This window comes from Myotis yumanensis, unplaced genomic scaffold (assembly GCF_028538775.1).
Source record: "Myotis yumanensis isolate MYYU_CA2020_CCGP unplaced genomic scaffold, mMyoYum1.0.hap1 SCAF_1, whole genome shotgun sequence".
Classification (NCBI taxonomy): Eukaryota; Metazoa; Chordata; class Mammalia; order Chiroptera; family Vespertilionidae; genus Myotis; species Myotis yumanensis.
Genome location: NW_027223752.1, coordinates 211,774,499 through 211,796,017, shown reverse-complemented (window position 1 = coordinate 211,796,017; position 21,519 = coordinate 211,774,499). Strand labels below are relative to the sequence as shown.

Here is a 21,519-nt window from a genome sequence, read left to right as displayed (position 1 = left end):
GTGCTCAATCCCCAGTGTGGGATCAAGGCAGCCAATCAATAATTCTCTCTCATCATAGTTGTATCTATCTTGCCCTCCCTCTCCCTTCCTCTCTGAAATCAATAAAAATATATTTTTAAAAAAGAAGTTAAGAAACAACATTTCAAATCAAAAGTCACATTTATAGTAAATTCAAGTCTTGTAAGCAAACAAGCAATGATTAAAGTACAAAAAACACAATTTTCAGATCAAATATATTTAAATTAATTTTAATAAGTACAAAAAGATAATGTTTAGCATTAATTTGCATGTGATTAATCAGGAATTTTTTAAATAGCAAGCATAATGACACATTCAATAAAGGTCAAATTATCTTACATACATAAAAAATAGCGACTTTTCCCAATTACAATAAGGTCACAAATTACAAATATTATTAGCTCCTGAATGATTTCCTAAAACTGGAAAACCTACCATACAAGGATACTGTCACCCCAAAATTTTCAAGTTTCACCTAATGTGACTATTTAATGTTTATAATTAGAACTTTATCATGCATTCTTTATGCATATACTTTTTTTTTATCAACTTGTACCAAGGGAAAATATTTTGGTCTTTTTTTGTTTTGCCTTGTTTTTCTAATTTAGCAACAAATACGAAGCTTTTTATAGTTTCCATGTATGCCACCTCTACGAAAAATATTTCATCATAGTCACATTCCTCAGTGTGGAGCACACCAAACCAGATTACATTTGTTCAGAAAAATCTTGAAAAAAAATTGGATACCAAGAAACTTGAAATCAACTATGGAGCAGGCACCCAAGATCAACAACAAACAATCAAAGACTTACTCAGAGATGGTAAAGTTTAATCGATGAATATTGTAGCTCAAAGTTCAATTTCCCTTAGGCCTTTCTAATTACACATTAAACTTCTTTACACATTATGCTGGGTATAAAACACAAGTGCTTCCACTACTGTGTTGAATATTGTAAATATAAATTAATTGTGAATGAATCCATGAGGCATCATTCCTAACGTAATTCTATTTAACTACTTTGTTTTGCTTTCCTAGGACCAATCGTTTGCACAAATACACTTTTCTTTTTTCAAAAATCGTACACCTATGGATGAGGACAGTGGCGGGGAGGGGTAAGGGCAGAGGGTGGGGTGGGAACCTGGTGGAGGGGAGCTATGGGGGAAAAAAGAGGAACAACTGTAATAATCTAAACAATAAAGATTTAATTAAAAAAAACAACACACAAACAAAAATACAAATACACTTTGTTGGAGGTACTCATTTATCCAGGCTTGCCTCTGGCAGCATGTTGTGGTAAAGTTGGTCTTCTGAAACAAAGCATGAAAAACTCAAGTGAACTGCACAAAATGCTTGTTATACATTATAAGTACATATGGGTCAAAACAGAAAAATATAATGTATTCCCAAACTCTAAGCTGTAACCGATGTTAGTAAACAGCTATTTTCACAAAAGTAGATTCTTGGTTGCTGTGCAGTTCACTTTTAGTTTTGCTTGATTTTACTGTGTAGAAAGCAGATAGTGGCCTTCTTATTGGATTGATGCTCCCCAAAATATATAAATATAAAGTTGAGTTAAAGCAAAAAAATATATATAGCTTTTTTTACTTTGCCTGAAATATGTGTGAGAGTGGCATGTTGGTGTACTATAAAGAAAATTTAAGCTTCCACATCGTTAAGAATCACACAGTGATTACGGTAGTTGTGAGGACTGAATGAGTAATAACTTCGACTAGCATGCAATGATAGCATGTGCTTTTTGATGAACTCTCTGTAATAATATGCTTAGAACTGTTTCAATTTAAAAAGGTGTGCAACTAACCAGTAGTGAATGTAGATGACTTGCTACTTGCAAATGAACAACCAGATGTTTAACTAAATGAAAGCTTTCACAAACCTCCACTGAGACCTTGGAGTTAAAATATTTTTTCTATTATAATTTACAAGCAGAATTGTGATATCATGGTTAATTTAATGGCTCAAAAGAACCAAATAGAAGTGTATCAGAAAAAAAATGGTTATTCCTTTATAAGAAGGCTATTTCTAGCCATTTCTATAGCTCGACTAAATTCCAATTAATAAGTTTATTACAAATCCACTTAAAAAGCTAATCTATTGACTAAGTGAATTGATAGTTTAATTAGAGCTACACTTGTGATTGGATCCATTAATAAAATAAATTGTTTATATTTCATAGGTTTGTCTAAACTTCTCAAAATATTATTTCATAACTGGGAAATACATGCACACACATACACACACATGTACACGCAAACACATACTTAAATCAAAGTTAAGACCTAAAAGTTCTTTGGGGCTATTGCTCTAAACTGAAACATAAATATGTTGTTCACATCTACTGGCAATATTAATTGATGTAATGCATTAAATACAACACAGAGGGAATGATCTGAAGTGGGGTATATAATTACATATATATATAAAAAATGCTGTCTATGTAAAAAACAAAAATAGAATATTTCAATTAAATAAAATTGAGAACAGTGGTCTAAATAAGTTGAAAGTTAAGAATTTTAAGGAAATAACATGATATAAAATTCTTATAAGAAGTAGATATTGAATAATTTATTGAATGTCACCTTCTCCAAATGCCTTTTACATGAACTTGATCTATTTCAGTGTTTTAATCCTGGTACATACCTTGATAGAATCATGACTGTTAGGAATTTCAATATATACTTATGTATGTATAATTTCTCCTCTTTATTAGGAAGTTAAAAAGAGAAAATGCTTCACATAGTTTAATTAGTAACAACTCATTATTCTGGTGGCGTTCTCTCTTCTCTTCTTGTTTTAGAGACCCTAAATTTGTCTTTGATAAAACTATGAGTGCTTAACACAAATGGAAAATATTATTACTTTTATATAATGTTGACAAAACAAGATTATAAATATTAAACATATTTATTAAATAGTGAGTTTAATTTTTAAAGCATGCATAGAAGAAGCAGATATCATAATTTGTCTCTTCCATGTCGTTCTTAGTGATTTGGATTCAATATCTTTGGTTCCCAAGCAGATAGTCAAAACTGCATCGTTTGCAATTTAATTTTTATGATTATGTATATTTTGGATTAATAAAAGGGAAGCTCAAGGTGCCTATGCAACCCCAATTAAAAGGAAAATAAATGCAATACAGGGTAGCAATGGGTCAGCTCATGATTCCTTTGAAATTCTGAATATTTTTATATGAAAAAAATCAGGCAATTGTTCCAAAATATGCTGATAAATGTAGAAATGCCAGAAGGCTAATACCAGAAGCAACCTGTGTAACAAACCTACGAATATGACCCCAGATTTCAAATTAAGCAATAAACATTTTAGTGTTTCACGGGCACTAGTTGAAAAAAATTCTTAATAGATGCCTGAAGAACCATGACTTTGCAGGAGGTGACCTAAGCTACTTCGCTTGTCCTCCCACTAGAATGATGAGAGGCCAGGCCAGAGTCCACTATCCACCGAATGCATAGAGCTTGGGTGTCCATTGGAATCTATGATATCATAGCAGAATTCTGTGCCCTTGGCCAGGAATATAAAGAGAGCCACATCATAAACATGTGAAAAATATGAGTGAAATAAAGACTTCTGTGTTCTTTTTAAATAAAGTATGAACCATTTAAGCAAATGTGGCTCAAGGGGATCAGTTATCCAAACCTGAGATAAATTCAAAATACAGAGATTCCCTGAAAAGACTACTAAATGTTGATTTACACTTAAAAATCACTGAAGGTTAAAAAAACATTAAATGGTTATATTAATTCCATTTTTATATTTAAAAAACATAGGAGCATGGAAGGGAGAAAAGAAACAGTTACCGTCTTAGCACACTAGCGATCTCATAGGCTATTAAGCAACTCTCAGTGCTAAATTGATTTCTGTGTTCCATTTAGTCGTTTATTTTAAGTCTTTATAAGAATGAGATGTACTTTACTTTTTAACTCAGTTCTGTGGATGTGATGTGAGTGGTAGTAACAGCCTTCCCATTGCATAACACATAGTAGGAGGTAAAAAATATTTGTTGAGCAATTAGCTGAATCAGAGCAGTAGCTATACAAAAATGAGATTTTATTTCCATACATGTACATGTATTTGTCTACATTTTGTATATTCTATAACCCATTACATTAACGTACAACTACATAAAATAAGCATAATGTTATGAACCAAAGAGAACACATACGATATTTAAAATGTTTTCCCCCAGAATAGTCATTTTAATATGCCACTTCTAATTTGTATTTTAAAGTGGTCTATGGAAGAGAGAATAACTGTGAAGACGATGGTTTTATAATTTAAAGTCCTTTTTCTGTGGAGCCACCGCCTACTCTCCAGCAAGATCAAAGGCTCTCTTTGGTTTATCTAAACTTTAAAAGATTAAACAATTGGTGAAAAATTTACTGAAGTTAGAGAAATAATAGCAAATCCTGACCATAAAATTTAAACTGCCAGGATGTCATCAGGCTCAAGTAAGACTTTAACAATGGAAACTAAAAATCAAATAACAATAATTATAACTTTTCTGGTCAATCTACAATTAATTTAATAAAATGGATGCCATCAAATGTAGGCTCAATCCTTTGCTGAAGTTGTAGACGAGTCTTTTCTTTTGTCCTGCAGAAACAACCATCTACATATCTACATATTTTTAAATGTATGATTTATAGTCAGACATTAAGGGCCAGTGCAGAACTTATGAGGACAATATTTTTAAGGTGTCTAATAATGGCATATCATACAAAGCATTTTTATTGCTTGCTTTCAACACTGTGGACATTCTGGGACTATTGCACACTTCCCTAAACTACATAAAAGAGTTATGCTATATTTAAATGTGGAAGAAAATAGGATATCTCCCATTTCAATGTATACATAAAGTGCACATTTTAAAACTATTTAGATAAAAAATAAGGTGTTTCTGAAATGGGATTAAAGAAATACATTTATTGGCTCATATAATACTTTTCTTTTATTAAGGACTAGCAGCCCAATGCACGAAATTCATGCAAGAGTAGGCCTTCCTTCCCCGGCTGCCAGCACCAGCTTCCCTCCTCTGGCACCCAGGACCCGGGCTTCCCTTGCAGCCTTGGCTTCATCCAGAAGGTCTTCTGGAAGGACGTCCAGTCTAATTAGCATATTACGCTTTTGTTATTATAGATGATAGATTACATTTTGTGAGGGAATGTTTACTGTCAAGGCTGTCTTCAGGGTGAATTCTGTTAAACAGATGCATTTGTGACCTTGGTAATAAGATAACCATGCAAAGCACATAATAAAAACCACACTAAAACGAACAAAAAAAAAAAAAACCATTTTAGACTAGGCAAAGGGATAGCAGTTTTTGTGCCTTTGCTTACTTCAATAAGATAACCATTTTACTGATTTTATGAATGTATCTATTTATGCACTATTCTGAAATACTGTACAAAATTGCAAGAAATGCCACTATTTGACTACTGATGTTGCTACAAAAACACCATCATATCTACTAGTAAAAGTCAACTAATAACTGCTAATGTGTATGTGAATCAAAAGGATTTTAAGTTTGCCAAAAACATTGAATCCAGGCATAAGACACAATTGTTACCTTCTATTAACATTTTTGAGGGGCATAAAGAGCATTTTTTTTAAATATTAGAAGAAAAATAAAATTCATCCATAAATAATTATATAAAGTAGAAAAATTTAGTTTTTAATTTAGCCACTTGTTTGTGTATGTGTTCTAAGGTAGCTAATTGTGTGTGTGTGTGTGTTATGTGTGTGCATATGAACTGATTTGCGATCTTGGTGATGCTTTGAAGTTGCAGTTTAAAAATGTTCAACTCTTACCAAAACCTCTCCCAGTATACAAAGCTGTTGTAAATTTGAGTCAGTGAAATTTAAAGTTGCAATTTACAAAAGCAGATTTACGTTGAATTCTTATCTGAAAGTGCTGCTTTCGAGACAGAAAAAAATGTACCAACTCACTGCCCTTTCCATTGTAATTGGTGGCTTCTGAGTCCTGAAGAGAAGAAGCCTTAAGGCAGAATTTGCAGTAAACAGGAAAGAAGAGAATCGTGTAAGTATTCACCTACATATCTATATTCTGTGACACCTGTGAGTTCTCAGTGGTGGGAGTTCCTGGCACAATTTTCTACTCCAATATGAAAGCTGCTCCACAGCAGCCAAACCGGGTGCTTTTTCCAGTCTCCAGCACCGAGAAAATTGAGCTGATCAATTTCAAAACAACACATACCTGGAAAGAGTAAGACACATTTTTATTTTACTTTTTCAAACAATGTAAGATAGTTTCCAATGATTAAAATGACCATAAGGATTTCCATTATTACTTCCAAATAAACTCTGATGCTAAAAATGTAATGACTATGGCGTTCTGATAGTCACTAAATTCTAGGCATCCAGATCAGTGTTACTTGTGATTATTTGGGCTTGTCATGCTATAATATGTACATGGCTATAGATACTATAGAGAGGAATTAAAAGCTGATGTCAAATCTCTAAGTGTTCCTTCTAATGTGTGCCAAGCGTCCAATTATGCTAGGAGGGATTTTGACCACCCAAGAAGGGACTGAAGTTGCTGATATGAGGTTCTGTTATTTAGAAGAACTGATCCTGGAATTACAATGTTATCTTACATTACAGTTACGCAACAGTAGAAAAACACTTCTATATAAGACCCAAGTCAAAAAAAAAGTTCATAAAGTGTGGTCGAGGGTCTCCAGTTTCATCGCTGTTACAAGAGGAAATAAATCAGGTCGGCTGAAATCCATCTTAAGCCAGTTCCTAGGGTAAGTCATGATTTGGGCCCGAGGTACTTTCTGCCTACAGTTCCACGCAGTAGCAAATTCATGTCTCCTTGAAAGGTGTACGGGTAAGCTATATCGCTATATACATACTGTACATGTTGGTTCACCAATTAGCAGTTATTAGTCAGACTGTACAGAGCAAAACAAACCGAGCTTCATGGTGCTATCATCCCAAACTTAACCTGCGCCTACACTCAAGGACTGACCCCTAAAACAGGTTCCCTGTTTAAATATGTAGCCCAGTAAACCAGATTAAAGGTACCAAACAAAACTGGGAAAACTATTCTAGACATTCTGTCAATTTTGCTAACACTGTTGAAGGTTTTCTTGGCTTCGGCTGGCTTGTTCTCCGGCTTCTTGTTGGGTTCTGGCGTGGCTGCGCTCTTGGAGATGGTGGAGAGAACTGGGTCTTTTGAGAGATTCGGGGCATAATTGGCAACAGCTACTGCATAGGCGTTGTTCTGGATCATGACAGAGGCTTTCTCTTTTTTCTATTGAAAAACACAAGAATTAACAGAACGTGGGTTGAGTCTGCTTCTCAACACTTTCCAAACTTCAGTTCAAATTGTGAAGAAGAGTATTTTGATAAACATCATTATCCACCAGAAATAAAGAATGTAGGGAAATAATTAAAAGAAATTTATAAAGTCCTAAAACCATGAGGGTGAGGATACCCTCCGAATAAGATCAATGATACCATTTTCCTGGAGAGCCATTTTTTGTTCCCATTGAAAGAATAACATACAACTGTAATACATGACACAACAATTTTAACTACTATAAGTAACTCACATATTTGTTGAATGAGTGACTGAGTGAGTGACTAAGTGAAATGCAAAAATATCTCAACAAGGGGAATGATCATCTATAATGAATGATTTCAGATTCTGAATAAAGAAATTTAATTTCTTTAACTTGATAGCAGGATTCCCTCCCTTCATGTCACACTCAAACAGCAGTGCTTCACTCAGATGGTAAAAAATTGTAACCATATGCAGGTGGCAGTGTAATGAACACTAAAAACATAAGGAGGAAGATGAAATACAAACTTTTTATTTTATTTTTGCTAGCTTGTCCACAACCTGTTTCTCCTCATAATCCCCAGTTCAGCTCTCATGACTCTAGTCGGGGTCACTGTTAACTCCTGCCTGGATGAATGGACATTCCTGTGTGCTCTCCCAGCCCAGCGTGACCTTGTCCAACCATTAGACATACTCTGGCCACTGGGATTTTTTTAAAAGACATAAATGGGATCATGTCACTCTTCTGCCTAAATCTCTTTAATATTATATCTTGGAACTTGCAGTAAAATCAACATTTCTTACCAAAGCCTTTTTTCTTTTGCTTATGATATACCAGCCCACCGAAATAGCTTCCGTTTTCAGAATATTTCCTTGTTTGGTGCCTCTGGCCCTGCTACTTCCACAGCCTGGAGTTCCTCCCATCCGTCCTGATTTCACATTATCCATTCTCTCTCCAATGTGGATCTTGGTTGAGATGTCATTTCCTCAGAAAGGTATTCCTTAATTACTCTACCAGAGTCCTTGTTCCCAAGTAAGCTCTTTCATCACACTCAGCTTATTTTATCCTCATCATGGTATTTTTCACAATGTGTAAATTCCTTCTTTAGTTGTGTGATTATTTTATTGGCACATACTATGTAGCTGAATTAATGAAGCCAGAAAATATCAACAGTGTTTACCAGCATTTTTATATTAATATAAATGTATTGTTAGTTACTAAAATGCAAATAAAATGGAGCCAGCAATGAAATACACAAAACAGTGAATAGTGTAAATCAACAGACTTAGAGGACCAATCTGCCTAGAACAGGATCAGTTATTTTGAATTAAAAATTCTCAAAATATTTGAGTAAACTAAGATCAGAAAGGGCCCCTGAAAGGCCAGGAGGTTCTGCAAACAGGATTGGATCCTCTGTCCTTCACTGGCATCTGGCTTTTCCCTCTCCTTTTCCCCTGATGAGACTTTCTTCCAGGCCGGGCTGGAGTAGAAGAGGAAATGGGGCAAGGGAGTACGTTCTGTATCTTCATACGCAGTGAAAACATAGCCTTTCTTCAGTAGTGACACTTGTAGTTACTGTGTTACAAATGGACAGTGATGGTGAGTTGATAGCTAACACCTTCCCAGCACTAGTATGTGTCAGATTGAATTATAAGCCTAGGTGTCATCTGTGACAAACTTCACTACTGGGTAAGAAGTAAGTTCTACTATTAACCCCATGTTACAAATTCAGAAAGGGGGGCTAGAGAGGTTTCGTGACATGACCAGGCCTCTCGTTTATTAAATGGATGAAAAAACACACAAACTTAGATGGGTGTGACTTCTAACCTCTGCTTTAAACACCATGCAATGTGAGTTTCACTCTGAGGAAGCTATTTGAAACTTGGAAGTACTCGTTACTAAAATAGTCCAATTTATGTTACTGGGTCAATTTTCGATAAGGACTCTTAACCCACAAAGTATGTAACATATGGTGTTTGTATTATTTCAACTACACCTAAGCATCATTTAAAATGGCATCACATTTTATTTCTAGAGAATTGAGGCCTTGAGAATATTTCTTAACATCTCCCTTCTTCAGCTTCTAGTTTGATTAAAATGGAAGTAATTATACCAAATCCATATCAAACTTTTGTGAGAATCAAATGAACTAATGTAAGTATTTGAGCCACAGTGAAATACATAGTATTCAGTGGAGAGTAGTGAGAGTCAGAATTCAATTACAAGCTAGATAATAATTACTGGTATATAAGATATTTAAAAATGTGCTTTAATTTTTGGAAGAAAACATAAGCACTGTACAGAGGAGCTCAAGGAAGGTTTGGTGGAAGAGAGACATTTAAGTTGGGTTAGGAATTATGGTATACGGTTTAGACTTTAGACAAAGAAACATAACATATTAATGTTGCCTGCTACAAGGGCAGCTACAGATAGAACTCTATGCTAACTCTTACCAGCACCCTTTCTGCCCCCCTTCAATTGTAAGTAACTGCACAGGTGATACCAAAAATACGTAACAAACTCTAGAGCAGAGGCACTAACAAATCAGAACACCAGAATTCTCACTCATTGTTTCACTAGACTTCACCTACATAAGCCCACAAGTTTTTAAAACATGAAATATCCAGAAATGAATTAAGGTTACTTTCACTGCCAACCTAAATCTATATACCCTTCTGTATTCCCTAACCTGTGGATAACACCTCCAGAAAGCTAGGAACAGTAATCAACCCACAGGGGTCCCCTGTGTCAAGTACATTTTACCCAGACTCAGCTCAGAATCACATCTGTTAAGACATAAGTTAGTCCCCTGTAAATGTGCTTCCACAACACCCTCGTGCTTGTCTCTCTGTGGCATATCTTTGTTACATCTTCTTTTTCCCCTTCCACTTGATTGCAAGCTCCTTGGAGGCACAGACTATGCAATGCGGAGCTCCTAGCAGGCTCTAAAAATGCTTGCTTAATGGTAAGTGAATGGCAGGTACTAGGATGATGACTCTGATTTTATGTACATACATATACATATATAATTATAATATGTACAAACATTAGGTTTTTGTAGAATATAATCATTTTCATTAGGTTAATAGAAACAGATTTCAATAGTTTATTCTACAATTCTATTATGTAATTCTCCTGAAATTCTCAATTTTACCATCTATAGATGTAGGAGACTGGGAAATCAAGAAATAAGCTCAACTGTAAAAACAATGTTTGTGGAAGTTGTTTTACTGGCAATTGAAACTCATATAAGGGAGAAGGGGGATAATGTGGCTTATGAACAAAATCAGTAAATGATGTATTTTTTACTCTAGTTGGGGAAAGTGTAAATTATGCCACTATAAAAGTTGTTGATGTTGCTATCAAAGTGGAATGAAAAGGAAATATAACCAACATTAATTAATTTCCATTTTTAAAATGATATTTTATAGAATTCAGAATATTCTGAGCTTATTACTTTATTGGAGTTCTGAATATATATTTAAAAACTCAAGTCTAGAAATTTTCTGATTACAGAAATCTAAATGTCTTACACCATAGTGGCTAACCAATCTTGGCTTCCTTCTAGTATTGGTAAAATAATGTGCTAATAGCTTCAGCAATTGCTCTAGCTAAAATATAGACACCTACTGACCTGACACATAAATAAAAAAAACAACCACATAGTTTTAGAGTTGGAAAGGATCTCAAACTTGTCCCGTAGAACAAGGAGCTTTTGTAAATACAACACTACATATAATAAACTTTGGAGAAAACACCACGTCTCCATAGTGGTAACTCTACACTCGTTCCACATCCCATGTTGCTTTTTTACAGTCATTGTGGCGACTAGAGAGCCCATTACTTGTAAAACAACAACATGCTCCCTGGCCAGACAATGGTATTAACTATCTGCTAACCCTCCTGACTAAGAAAAGTGATACTTACAGAAAATCCTTTGAAGGTTTTACAGTCCATCCACTTCTCTAAGTACTCTAAAGTCTTTCCTTGGATTAAATTGGGCCATGAGAAAGCTATATATTTAGACCATATTAGCTTAGATCCTTGAAGAATTGCCTTCTCTGAGTTGTATGTTAATGTAATGCCTTCAGTTTTTATTGAAGGGGACTACAAGAAACATCAATATGAAATTAATTACTGTGTTTATTGGAAAAAAATGTTGACATTACTACTTGCAACAGTACCCAGTTTTCCCTGATATAAAACCCATATGATGTTGTTTTAAAAAGAGAATTCAGTGTAAGAAAATCTTTATTTTTCTGAGGGAATTGATGCTTCCATGTTTTGATGAAAGAAATATAACTACCTCCCCACCTCATGGTTACTGTGGTAGCCAAGAAACTCAATTTGAAACTTAGTTATTCTATCTATGAACTACAGGTAATGTTTTGGCCCAATGGTGGACAAATTGATAGCCTATTTTCCTTCATTGTGATGTCCTTCTTCTATTTATATATGATTTTATAGTAATTTAAGTACATGCATTTTTCTGGTAATCTGCCTGAAATGCTTTTGGAACAAGGCAGGATGTTTAAAAAAAAGAAAAGAAATAAAACAACAAAAAGACTTGAAAAGTGATGTTTTTCATGAGTTTTATGAAGTGAATCACAAAATAATGACATGCCTCATATTAGTTTGGGTATTATATTGCTATGTCTCTGCTTTAATAATTTAATATCTAGTTTATTTCCAGAGAATATGCTTTGTTTTGGACAGCATAGAACCAGTGATTAAGGTTTAGAAATGGAAACCATCTCAACAGGTTAAAGTTAATTATTTTAAAATTTTATCTCAAATAAATTATGTGCTAAACAGTATGCAAGGAAATGGCAAAGAAAATGATGAATAAAACAAAACTCTTAGAGCATGTAACCTGCTGTCAGAAACAGATTTCTTTACAATAAATCTACAATTTGATGAGGTTACATAAAAGAATTTGTACGGGTCTGCAGAAACATTATGGCAATTAGATTTGTTTGGACAGTTTCAAGATTTAAGTAAAATCAGATGGATCTTATGAAATAAGTTAGAGTTCATTGGTTAGGGAAGGGAGGCAAGGGCATTTCAGCCAAGGAGACCAGCATATCTAATGTCCTGGAGGCGTGTGGAAGCATGATGCCTGAGATGTGTGTCATGGTTGGAGGACGAATATGAGCATGGACTTTAGATTTTTGTTTACTATTGAGCCCACCATTTGTTAGATATGTGATCCTAAGCAAGTAACTTTATTTGGCTAATCCTATATGTTCTCATTTCCAAAATGAAGATATTCCCAGGCACATAGTAGTAAGTGCCCAATAAAGAACAAACATTAATTTTCTTATTATTGATCATGCATTTAAATAGATGAGCAAGCTATATACTTGGACCATATTAGCTTGGATGTTTGAAGGATTGCCTTCAATAATTCATTAAAGAAATGAAAAAGTAAACAAGTAGATTTCTGGTTGAGAAAGATAACTCTGGAACTAATTTAGAGGGTGGATTTGAGGGAGATATGATTAAAGATAATAAGAAATAAAGAGACTTAAACAAAAGAGAGATGGCAAGAGCATAGTCTATGACATGTAGTTTGGAGAATGGACACCATTTAATCATTGGTTAGATGTTAAGGGAAACTTCCAAGTTGTTGGTATGTGATACTAGGTTTTGCCATGAAATGAGGTATACATGCAAAATAGACATGGGCAGGGGGAAGATATACAAATCAATTTAGGAGTTTTATTTTTGTTTGTTGTTTCTTTCATTTATAAAAGACATGTAAAGATTGAGATGTTATATTCAAGTATAAGTTGCCTAGGGGACAGGTTAGGTATGTGATCCTTGAAGTTAAAGGAGAGGCGTGGACTACACTTATAGATAATTACTGTAGAAGGTAAGATGAAGGTGTGGTTGTCAATTTGACTTGTTCTACTTTGTTAATCCATACCGTATTTATTGAGCAACAAATATATACAAAGCCCTGTGCAAAGAGACAGGAATAAATGATTTACTAAAATAAGCATGATCATTGTTATCATGAAGGAGTTGAGACATGAATATGCAATTACAGACTGTGATACTCTAATGCAAAAGAAGAGGATACTAGACACACTTACAAAGGGATCTAATTATTGGAAGGGGGGGCAAGAAATCAGGAACTTCCTGAGGACTGGCATTTGTTCTGAGGAGGAATAGGGGTTGTCTATTTCGGGACAACAAAGAGCTGGACAGTTTGCTTCGTGTGGTACATGTTCCTACAAATATTGTCAGGAAAACCCTTGAAGTGAGAACACATAGTGAATAGTAAAAACTAAAACAACAAAACATAAAGCCAAATGATGTCTGGGGATATACAAGAGCAGATGCTAGGGAGCCTGGATCCCTGCTGAACTCACGCACAGAATCTCAAAGACTAGAATGAATAGTGGCGGCAGCCAGATTTTGAGGGAAGGAAGTTTATATTCCAAGACTCTTTTTAAAATATATGTATATTCTTATTGATTTCAGAGAGGAAGGGAGAGGGAGAGAGAGATAGAAACATCAATGATGAGAGAATTATTGATCGGCTGCCTCCTGCACACCATCTACTGGGGATCGAGCCAGCAACCTGGGCATGTGCCCTTGATGGGAATTGAACCCGAGACCCTTCAGTCCACAGGCCGATGCTCTATTCACTAAGCCAAACTGGCTAGGGCTCCAAGATTCGTTTTAAAGAGGAAAAAAAGATGAAATGTTGCTGACGTGAGCCAGGAATGGAGTTCTGGAGTATAACAGTATTCAATGGGTTCCCCAATGGGGATCCATTGAGAAAAATGAAAATTATTATCTGGTCTGAAAATGTGAAGGTTATTGGTCCCCTTCAGTTACAGAACAATAAATAGGAAGGGAATCAGATTACAGTAGGTTGAAAATTAAATTGAAAGTGAGAACATGGCACTGTAAGCAATGCTTTCAAAAAGCTCAAATGGAGAAAAAGAGGGAAGAATCTGAGGATAGGGGAATGGGTGACCTAGGTTCTGGAGTTTTATTTCTGTATTTACAGTAAATTAAGCATAGTAAGCATGTTCATAAAGTGAGAGGAAAGAGGCATTTAAAAAGAAAATATGGCTTTGAATAAATAACAAAAAATAATAATAATAACCATGGACCAATGTTGAGAAAGGAGCATCAAGTAAAGGGGATAAGCACTGGAGTGCAATAATTAGCCTCATGCCAGTGGAAGAGCATAGGGCATAAGGGAAGGTTCCAGAAGAACTGAGACAGTTGCATAATAGGTACTTTTATATATGGAAGGATATAAAAATTTGGAGTTGGATCATTTGATCCAGCACTACATTTAGATGACAAGGCTTTGTTGTCTAATTTCACACCTGAGGCTAAACGTGATGTAAAATTTTGACCAAGATCACAAAACAAGGTATGTTTTGTCTTCTAAGAGTGCTCAAATGTAACTTGAATATGAATTGAGATTTATTTATTTAACTTTAAAGATCACCAGAGCACAATCTACAAGTACACTATATTAAATACACATTTCTTATTTTTAAACACATAACATTGATATATATGCCTCAGTGATTATTTTTTATGAGGCAAATTAATACTTGCCAGCTAACAAATTTTCAAGAAGTTTTCATATACTTTTCAGATACTTTGGCAGATACCGTACTTTAGCTGCATTTGTTCATGATTGATTATGAAAGCAGAGAACCACCAGTCTGATTAGAATGAAAGGACACCGATATGGTCTGTGGCTTAATACTATTTTCAGAAAATTATTCTTTTTCACTTAAAAAGTAATCTAAAGAAAACTAAAGCAGAGGTAGACTGCACTGATTTTTTTTAAGGAAGATGGTAGGCTACTCTACTTCATTTTCCTCCAGGTCTAAGGACATGGTTATTTCCAAGGCAAGTTTAGGAAACACTTCCCAAAATTCATTTGGATCATGAAATTGGATTGAGTACCCATTGGTAAATTCACCAATGTAAAGTTTTGAAATTTTTCCATGAAGAAAAAGCATTCTTCTCATTAATATTGCATTGCCAGATTTAAAATAAGAAACTCATGGATTTTTTATTCAAGAGAAATTTCTGAAGTGCCTGCACTGTGCTTGGCACTCTGGCTCTGAATGAGTAAATACAAACAAGCAATGTGCCTGGTGTACTGTTCCCACTGAATTAACCCCTAAACTTAACCTCTAGGAACTGAAATAATAGAAACCTTATTAGTTGTTTTCCTGCAATTATTTGGACCTAGACTTGTTTTCATTATGTGTGATCTGATATGTGGGTATACTTAAATCCAGTATTCATAACTCGTAGGTTATTGCATTTAAAATGCATTATTAAGAATGTGGTTTTTTGCATAAATAAGTACTTCTATTTTCCAAGTTCAGGGGTTTAGAAGGCATGTTATTTGATTTGTCACAATGCCAACTTGATTGGCACCCTCATAGTATTGAAATATAATATATCAATAAATTTCTGTATGGGACATTTATACCACAAACCACTGTTTACCATTTGTGACACACTCCCAAATAACTAACATTTTATCTTCAAAATTATGCTAGTATGAAAGTGCATATATAACTAATATAACTAAAAAGATGTAATTTCACAGATAACAATGAAAAAGCAGTATACTACATGGGGAATGAAAACATAAATCAACAATAAAATGTAATGGAAATGCTGAAATAACATGGAGGTTAAAAAGAGAAAATTAATCAGGTTTCCTTTAATATTTACTCATTGGCTGTTAGTATGCAAAACACAGTTTATAAAATGAAATAAACCAGAACTAATTAAAACTTCAACAGTTTACAAAATCAGGTTAAAAAGCAGGGCTTTTAAACTATTACATGTGTGTATGCTTAAACTGCAATATGGTCATAGAAATTAGGAAAATTATTTATATTGAAATAAATGAAAAAAAGAAATCAGCAAGTATGTTATTTCAAATGTAATGGAAGAGCATTTAAGTAGATATATTACTAAAAAAAAAATCCTCCAACTAGAACTTTTTACTCTTATTAAGAAAACTTTGTATCTCATTGTGGTATATCCAAAGCCTGCTATTAAGGAAGATGAGTAATAATCCATAGAATAAGAAAAACAAACGAACAGCTGGTATATCAATGTACAGCCTCCCTACTAGCTTCCATACTGGAAACCAACAATCCCCAAAGAAGTTAATCTTTAAAATAAGTAACTTTCTCTTATAGACTCCATGAGCAACTTAAACTTTCTAGACATTCCAGCAACTACCCACATATTTCAGGCAACATGGGAGAGGGAACAATGACGCAAGCAACAGAAATGGGGGTAGGTGCACAGTAGTAACTCAATCCACTGATAGGGCCTGAAATTCCATAGTAGGTCAAGGTGATGCCCATTTTTCTTCCCAAATCACTTCATTATGAATTACTGTGATGTCAAGACAGTCAACTTAACGACCAGACAGATTTGGGTTCAAGTATTCTTTTTCACTACCTGTGTGAGCTCTGGAAAGTAAGTAACTTCATTAAACCCCGGCTTTGTTGTCAGAGAAAAAAATATAATTAAAAAGAGACTCTAGTTATAAAGTTGGTGTGAAGATTATACGATAGAGCTTATGTAGAAAAGCAGCACAGTTCCTGATACAGAGTCAGAGCTAACCAAATGCTAGGGTGAGGTTCCATGGGAAGTATTACTACTATAAGCACTCCTAAAGGATTTCAGGCAAGAGCACACTTCAAAATAAATCTGTATGACATATGTATATATGTATTTATAATCTATATCTGCCAGGTATTCTCTTAATCATGGTGAGAAGGAAGTTCTCACTTACCTTGTCATTTACTACACTCTTCCCATCCCAAGCCCATCCTCTTTTGGTGAAGTAATTAACAGTTGCAAATTCAATTAGGGCCGAGAACACAAATGCATAACAAACAGCAATAAACCAGTCCATGGCAGTAGCATAAGCCACTTTGGGGAGAGAATTCCGAGCACTGATGCTTAAAGTTGTCATTGTTAGGACAGTTGTTACACCTGCAGAGGAAAAAAATAGAAACCAGAATCATCAACAGATCCTAGCTGGGAAGCATTATAATTAGTTTTTTTGTCTTTGTTTTCCAAAGCAACTTTCAGGTCCACATTTTTTTCACTGTAAAAATAAAATAAAACTAACAAACAAGGACAACAAAAAACTACTGGGAGAGATGACCCTGAAATGCTTTGTTTTCATTTTTGCTTGTCTGCATCCCTTTGTTCCCTTCTTCAGTACAGTTGGGGATAAAAAGACTGGTGAGTCCGCAGTACAATTTCCTATGAGGAAAAGTCAGCACTTTATATTGACCTACTATCCATTAATGTTAATTTTTTAAAATCCCACATTAAGTCTCACATTGATTTGTTCATCCTTTATTTGAACTATGTGAGGCAATGGACTAATCCCCCTCACTGATGATTACAATGGAACTATGATGAAGTTCTTCATTCTAAGTATGGCTGCCTCAGTATGAAGTTAATTGTAGATTGCATAGCATCATAAGGACATAATTTCTTTCATAATGGAGTGTAAGACCTATAGACAATAAAACAAGCAACTAAACCAAAACCTTGTAAAATGTAAACTACTCCTTTTAAAGAATATTTTACATTTCTTTTTGTTTAGATAATAATCTTGTTCCCCTTGTGCACTGTTGTGGTCATTTTAAGCCAATAACACATCATAGGAATTTCAAGATGAATGTGCAATGTTTCACCATATTCAAATCTTCCCCATCTCTGAACTGTATATGTATTTGTATTTACCTGATGTTGGAAACTTGATCATGGAATTGCTAACACTGATTATAAGTTCTTTCCTCCCTCCCTCCCTTCCTTTTTCTCTTTCCACTGGAATGATAAGGTTCTCATAGGCCAGCGTCTCTGACTGCTAGTTCAGCTCAGCCTGGCCCCACTGCACTGCAGACAGAGCTGGGCGTTAAATAAAGGGGCGCACTTACCCGGGACGTGCACAAACCTTCCACATGCCTGTCTGTCTCCCAACAATGGACATTTTCCTATACCTGGGAGGGCCTTCATAAATGTATGTTCCCCAAACATTTCTTTAACAGACTGCTTCTTCCCTTATCACTTCTGTGTGACTGCTATAAGGAAAAGCTTTTGGAGACGTTTATGTCTCTTTTTCATAAAAAAATAGGCAAGTATCTTAAAGTGCTTTCAGCACTAAAATTCGATGTCTATATGTGAACAGTATATGACCATTCCCTGTACACAGGCAATGCCTAACATCAAGCTTTTTAATAAATATTCCATTGTTATTCTGTGTAGTGTTTCTATTTCAAGGTTTAGGTGTCAAAAACCGCAACTCATGGTAGCTGAGCAAATAGTGTCAAAGTAAAGGAGTGACAGGTATTGGGTGAAGACGTGCACTTAAAGGAGAAAATCAAATCAAGGTCCATGATTTCAGCATAGAGACAGACACTGTGGATGACACAGCCAATACCCGAGTTCTCATTTTGTGACCTTGGGGAGATTGCCTAACCCAGTGGTTCTCAACCTGTGGGTCGCGACCCCTTTGGGGGTCGAACAACCTTTTCACAGGGGTCGCCTAAGACCATCGGAAGAAACATATATAATTACATATTGTTTTTGTGATCAACCACTATGCTTTAATTATGTTCAATTTGTAACAGTGAAATTGGGGGTCACCACAACATGAGGAACTGTATTAAAGGGTCACAGCATTAGGAAGCTTGAGAACCACTGCTAGCCTCTTTGTAAAGTGGGGATTACAAACATTGTTTTCATATGGTGTTGTTAGAGCAACGATGGGCTACTGCATATAAAGCAGCGTCTCTATTTTAAAAAAAAACCTCAGTGCTTGTGTCAAAATAAAAATCACCCTGAAAGCAATGTCAAAACAGATTTAAGTCAAAAATTAAAATAAAATCCTCCTGTAGTCCTTTATCCCCATGAAATGCTTGTGTGGGAGTATTTGTGACTGGAGTGGGGGTCGGGGGGGCGTGCAAGGTAGGAAGGAGAAGTCTTAGGCACAAAAACTGCAATAGAACAGAAATGTAAAATTGTTGGATACCACCTGCTGGTTACTGCCAGAAATGGCAGAAACAACAGGCATTCTAATAACATGTGGGGTTTTCTCCCTTCAGCCTAATGAACAAAGAAATAATACCTCCTTCCAAATAACAACAACAACAACGATAAAATAACATTTACAAATACAGTATAGATGCAGTATGAAACGTTGCATTTTATTTTACTTTATTTTTAAGGGTGTGGTTCTAATTCATAACTGTACTACATATGAATGGTAAAAATGGTGAAACTTCTATGTGTTAGAGACAGAAACTAGAACTTGGATAACATATCTTTGTCATAAGACCTACTGAACTCAAACTTCACTAATTTAAAATGTGTGAGACTTTAGAAACAGTCTATATGATCTAGAAGAAAATGTTTGAAAGGATAATTATAGTGTGGATAAGACTATGAGGAATTACACATTTTTTTTCTCTTTGTTTACCTGAATATGTCATGAATTTTAATAAATCCAAAACTCATACCCCTTTCCCCAAATTATGTTCTTCCTGAAATCCTTTTCCCAGAGAAAGGCCCCTGCAATCTAAATGAGGCCGTTTTCATACTCCAGGCTGAAGCTGTGTGACATGTATTACCTATCTGTCTGTTTCCTCTACCTAGAATCTTTTCCTTGTTACTCATTCCCATTTTTATTTAGCTAACTTCAATTCCCTCTCTTAATAAATTATTGGGTACCTACTAGAGGCCAGGGCCATTTCTAGGCACTGGGAACACACCAATGAACAAAATAGTTAAGATCCCTGCACCAAAGTGGTGCACAGTCTATCAGTGTCGTGGTACACACAGCTCAGTTGCTCCTTCTGCGGGATTTCTACACTAAAGGCTCCTATGGCCTGGTCTAATGCATACCACTATCAGAGCATGTCCATTTTGCTGTTGTTGTTGTTAATCCTCACCCAAGGATATTTTTCCCATTGATTTTTAGAGGGGGTGGAAGGGAGAGAAACACGGATGTGAGAGAGACACATCCATTGGTTTCCTCCCACATGTGCCCTGGCTGGGGCCAGGGATGGACTTGCAACCCAGCACGTGTCCTTGACAAGGAATTGAACCCGAGACTCTTTGGTGTGTGGGGCTAACGCTCTAACCACTGAACTACACCGGCCAGGGGAAATAATGTCCATTCTGAATTTTCTGTTGGTTTGCATGACTGTATACTCCCATCAAGTATATGGTTTATAGCCTCCGTGCCTTCTCCCCAAATTACAAAAGAACCATAGTAGCAGGTTAAAGGTCACTGAAGAGGTTTTAAATCAATTACGAAATATGTATTGAAATTACTCCCCCAGTGATCTGTAATTGATAACCACTGACCTAGTAGGATAATTGCAAGAATTCTCCTTCATTTATAAAGCGAGCGTGCATTATTCCGTCCGCATTCTGTGCTGGACTCTGTAGAACTATGAGTGAAAATGTGAGCAAAACCAAATAAACTAAGACATATGCTTAAAAAACAAAACAAAAAAAACACAATGGAAACTAACATCACAACTGGGTAGTGTTGATGATGAACTGCAAGCAGGTGATCTACCTAGACTTCGATGTTGGGTTAGGCTTCCCTCAGGAAATAAGGGGAAAGTTTGTTCGAGGGGTTACCAGACAAGAGGAAATCACTAGACTTAGAAAAGAACATGCGCCCTGACCGGTTTGGCTCAGTGGATAGAGCGTCGGCCTGCGGACTGAAGGGTCCCAGATTCGATTCCGGTCAAGGGCATGTACCTTGGTTGCGGGTACATCCCCAGTAGGGGGTGTGCAGGAGGCAGCTGATCGATGTTTTTCTCTCATTGATGTTTCTAACTCTCTATCCCTCTCCCTTCCTCTCTGTAAAAAATCAATAAAATATATTTTTTAAAAAAAGAAAGAAAAGAACATGCATGGAAGCCCAGGGACAAGGGGAATGTGGCATTTCAGAGGAGTAGAAAGAGGCTTGCAAGGTAGGAAGGTAGCAGATAAGGGTTTCATGGAAGAAGAGGCCAAAGGCCAGGCAGGAACCAGACTCTCAGAGCCTGTTACATTGTATGGAGGTGACAAGAGCAGTGGGAAACCATTACATACAGAGTTCAT

The 21,519-nt window shown here is 35.6% G+C and overlaps 1 protein-coding gene across 2 annotated transcripts in view; it reads right to left on the bottom strand.

The window, feature by feature from the left end:
* Nucleotides 1–257: 257 nt before the first annotated feature.
* GABRA2 (gamma-aminobutyric acid type A receptor subunit alpha2) overlaps nt 258–21,519 on the bottom strand; it is a 116,523-nt gene continuing 95,261 nt past the window's right edge. The window contains exons 9-11 of one of the 2 annotated variants that reach the window (XM_070397149.1): nt 17,177–17,379; nt 11,290–11,469; nt 258–7,331 (exon numbers count right to left, since the gene is read on the bottom strand). In XM_070397149.1, the coding sequence (XP_070253250.1) occupies nt 7,035–7,331; nt 11,290–11,469; nt 17,177–17,379 (680 nt within the window). In that variant the 3' untranslated portion in view covers nt 258–7,034. The remainder of the gene's footprint in view (nt 7,332–11,289; nt 11,470–17,176; nt 17,380–21,519) is intronic. The other variant, XM_070397157.1, reaches the window with a different exon arrangement.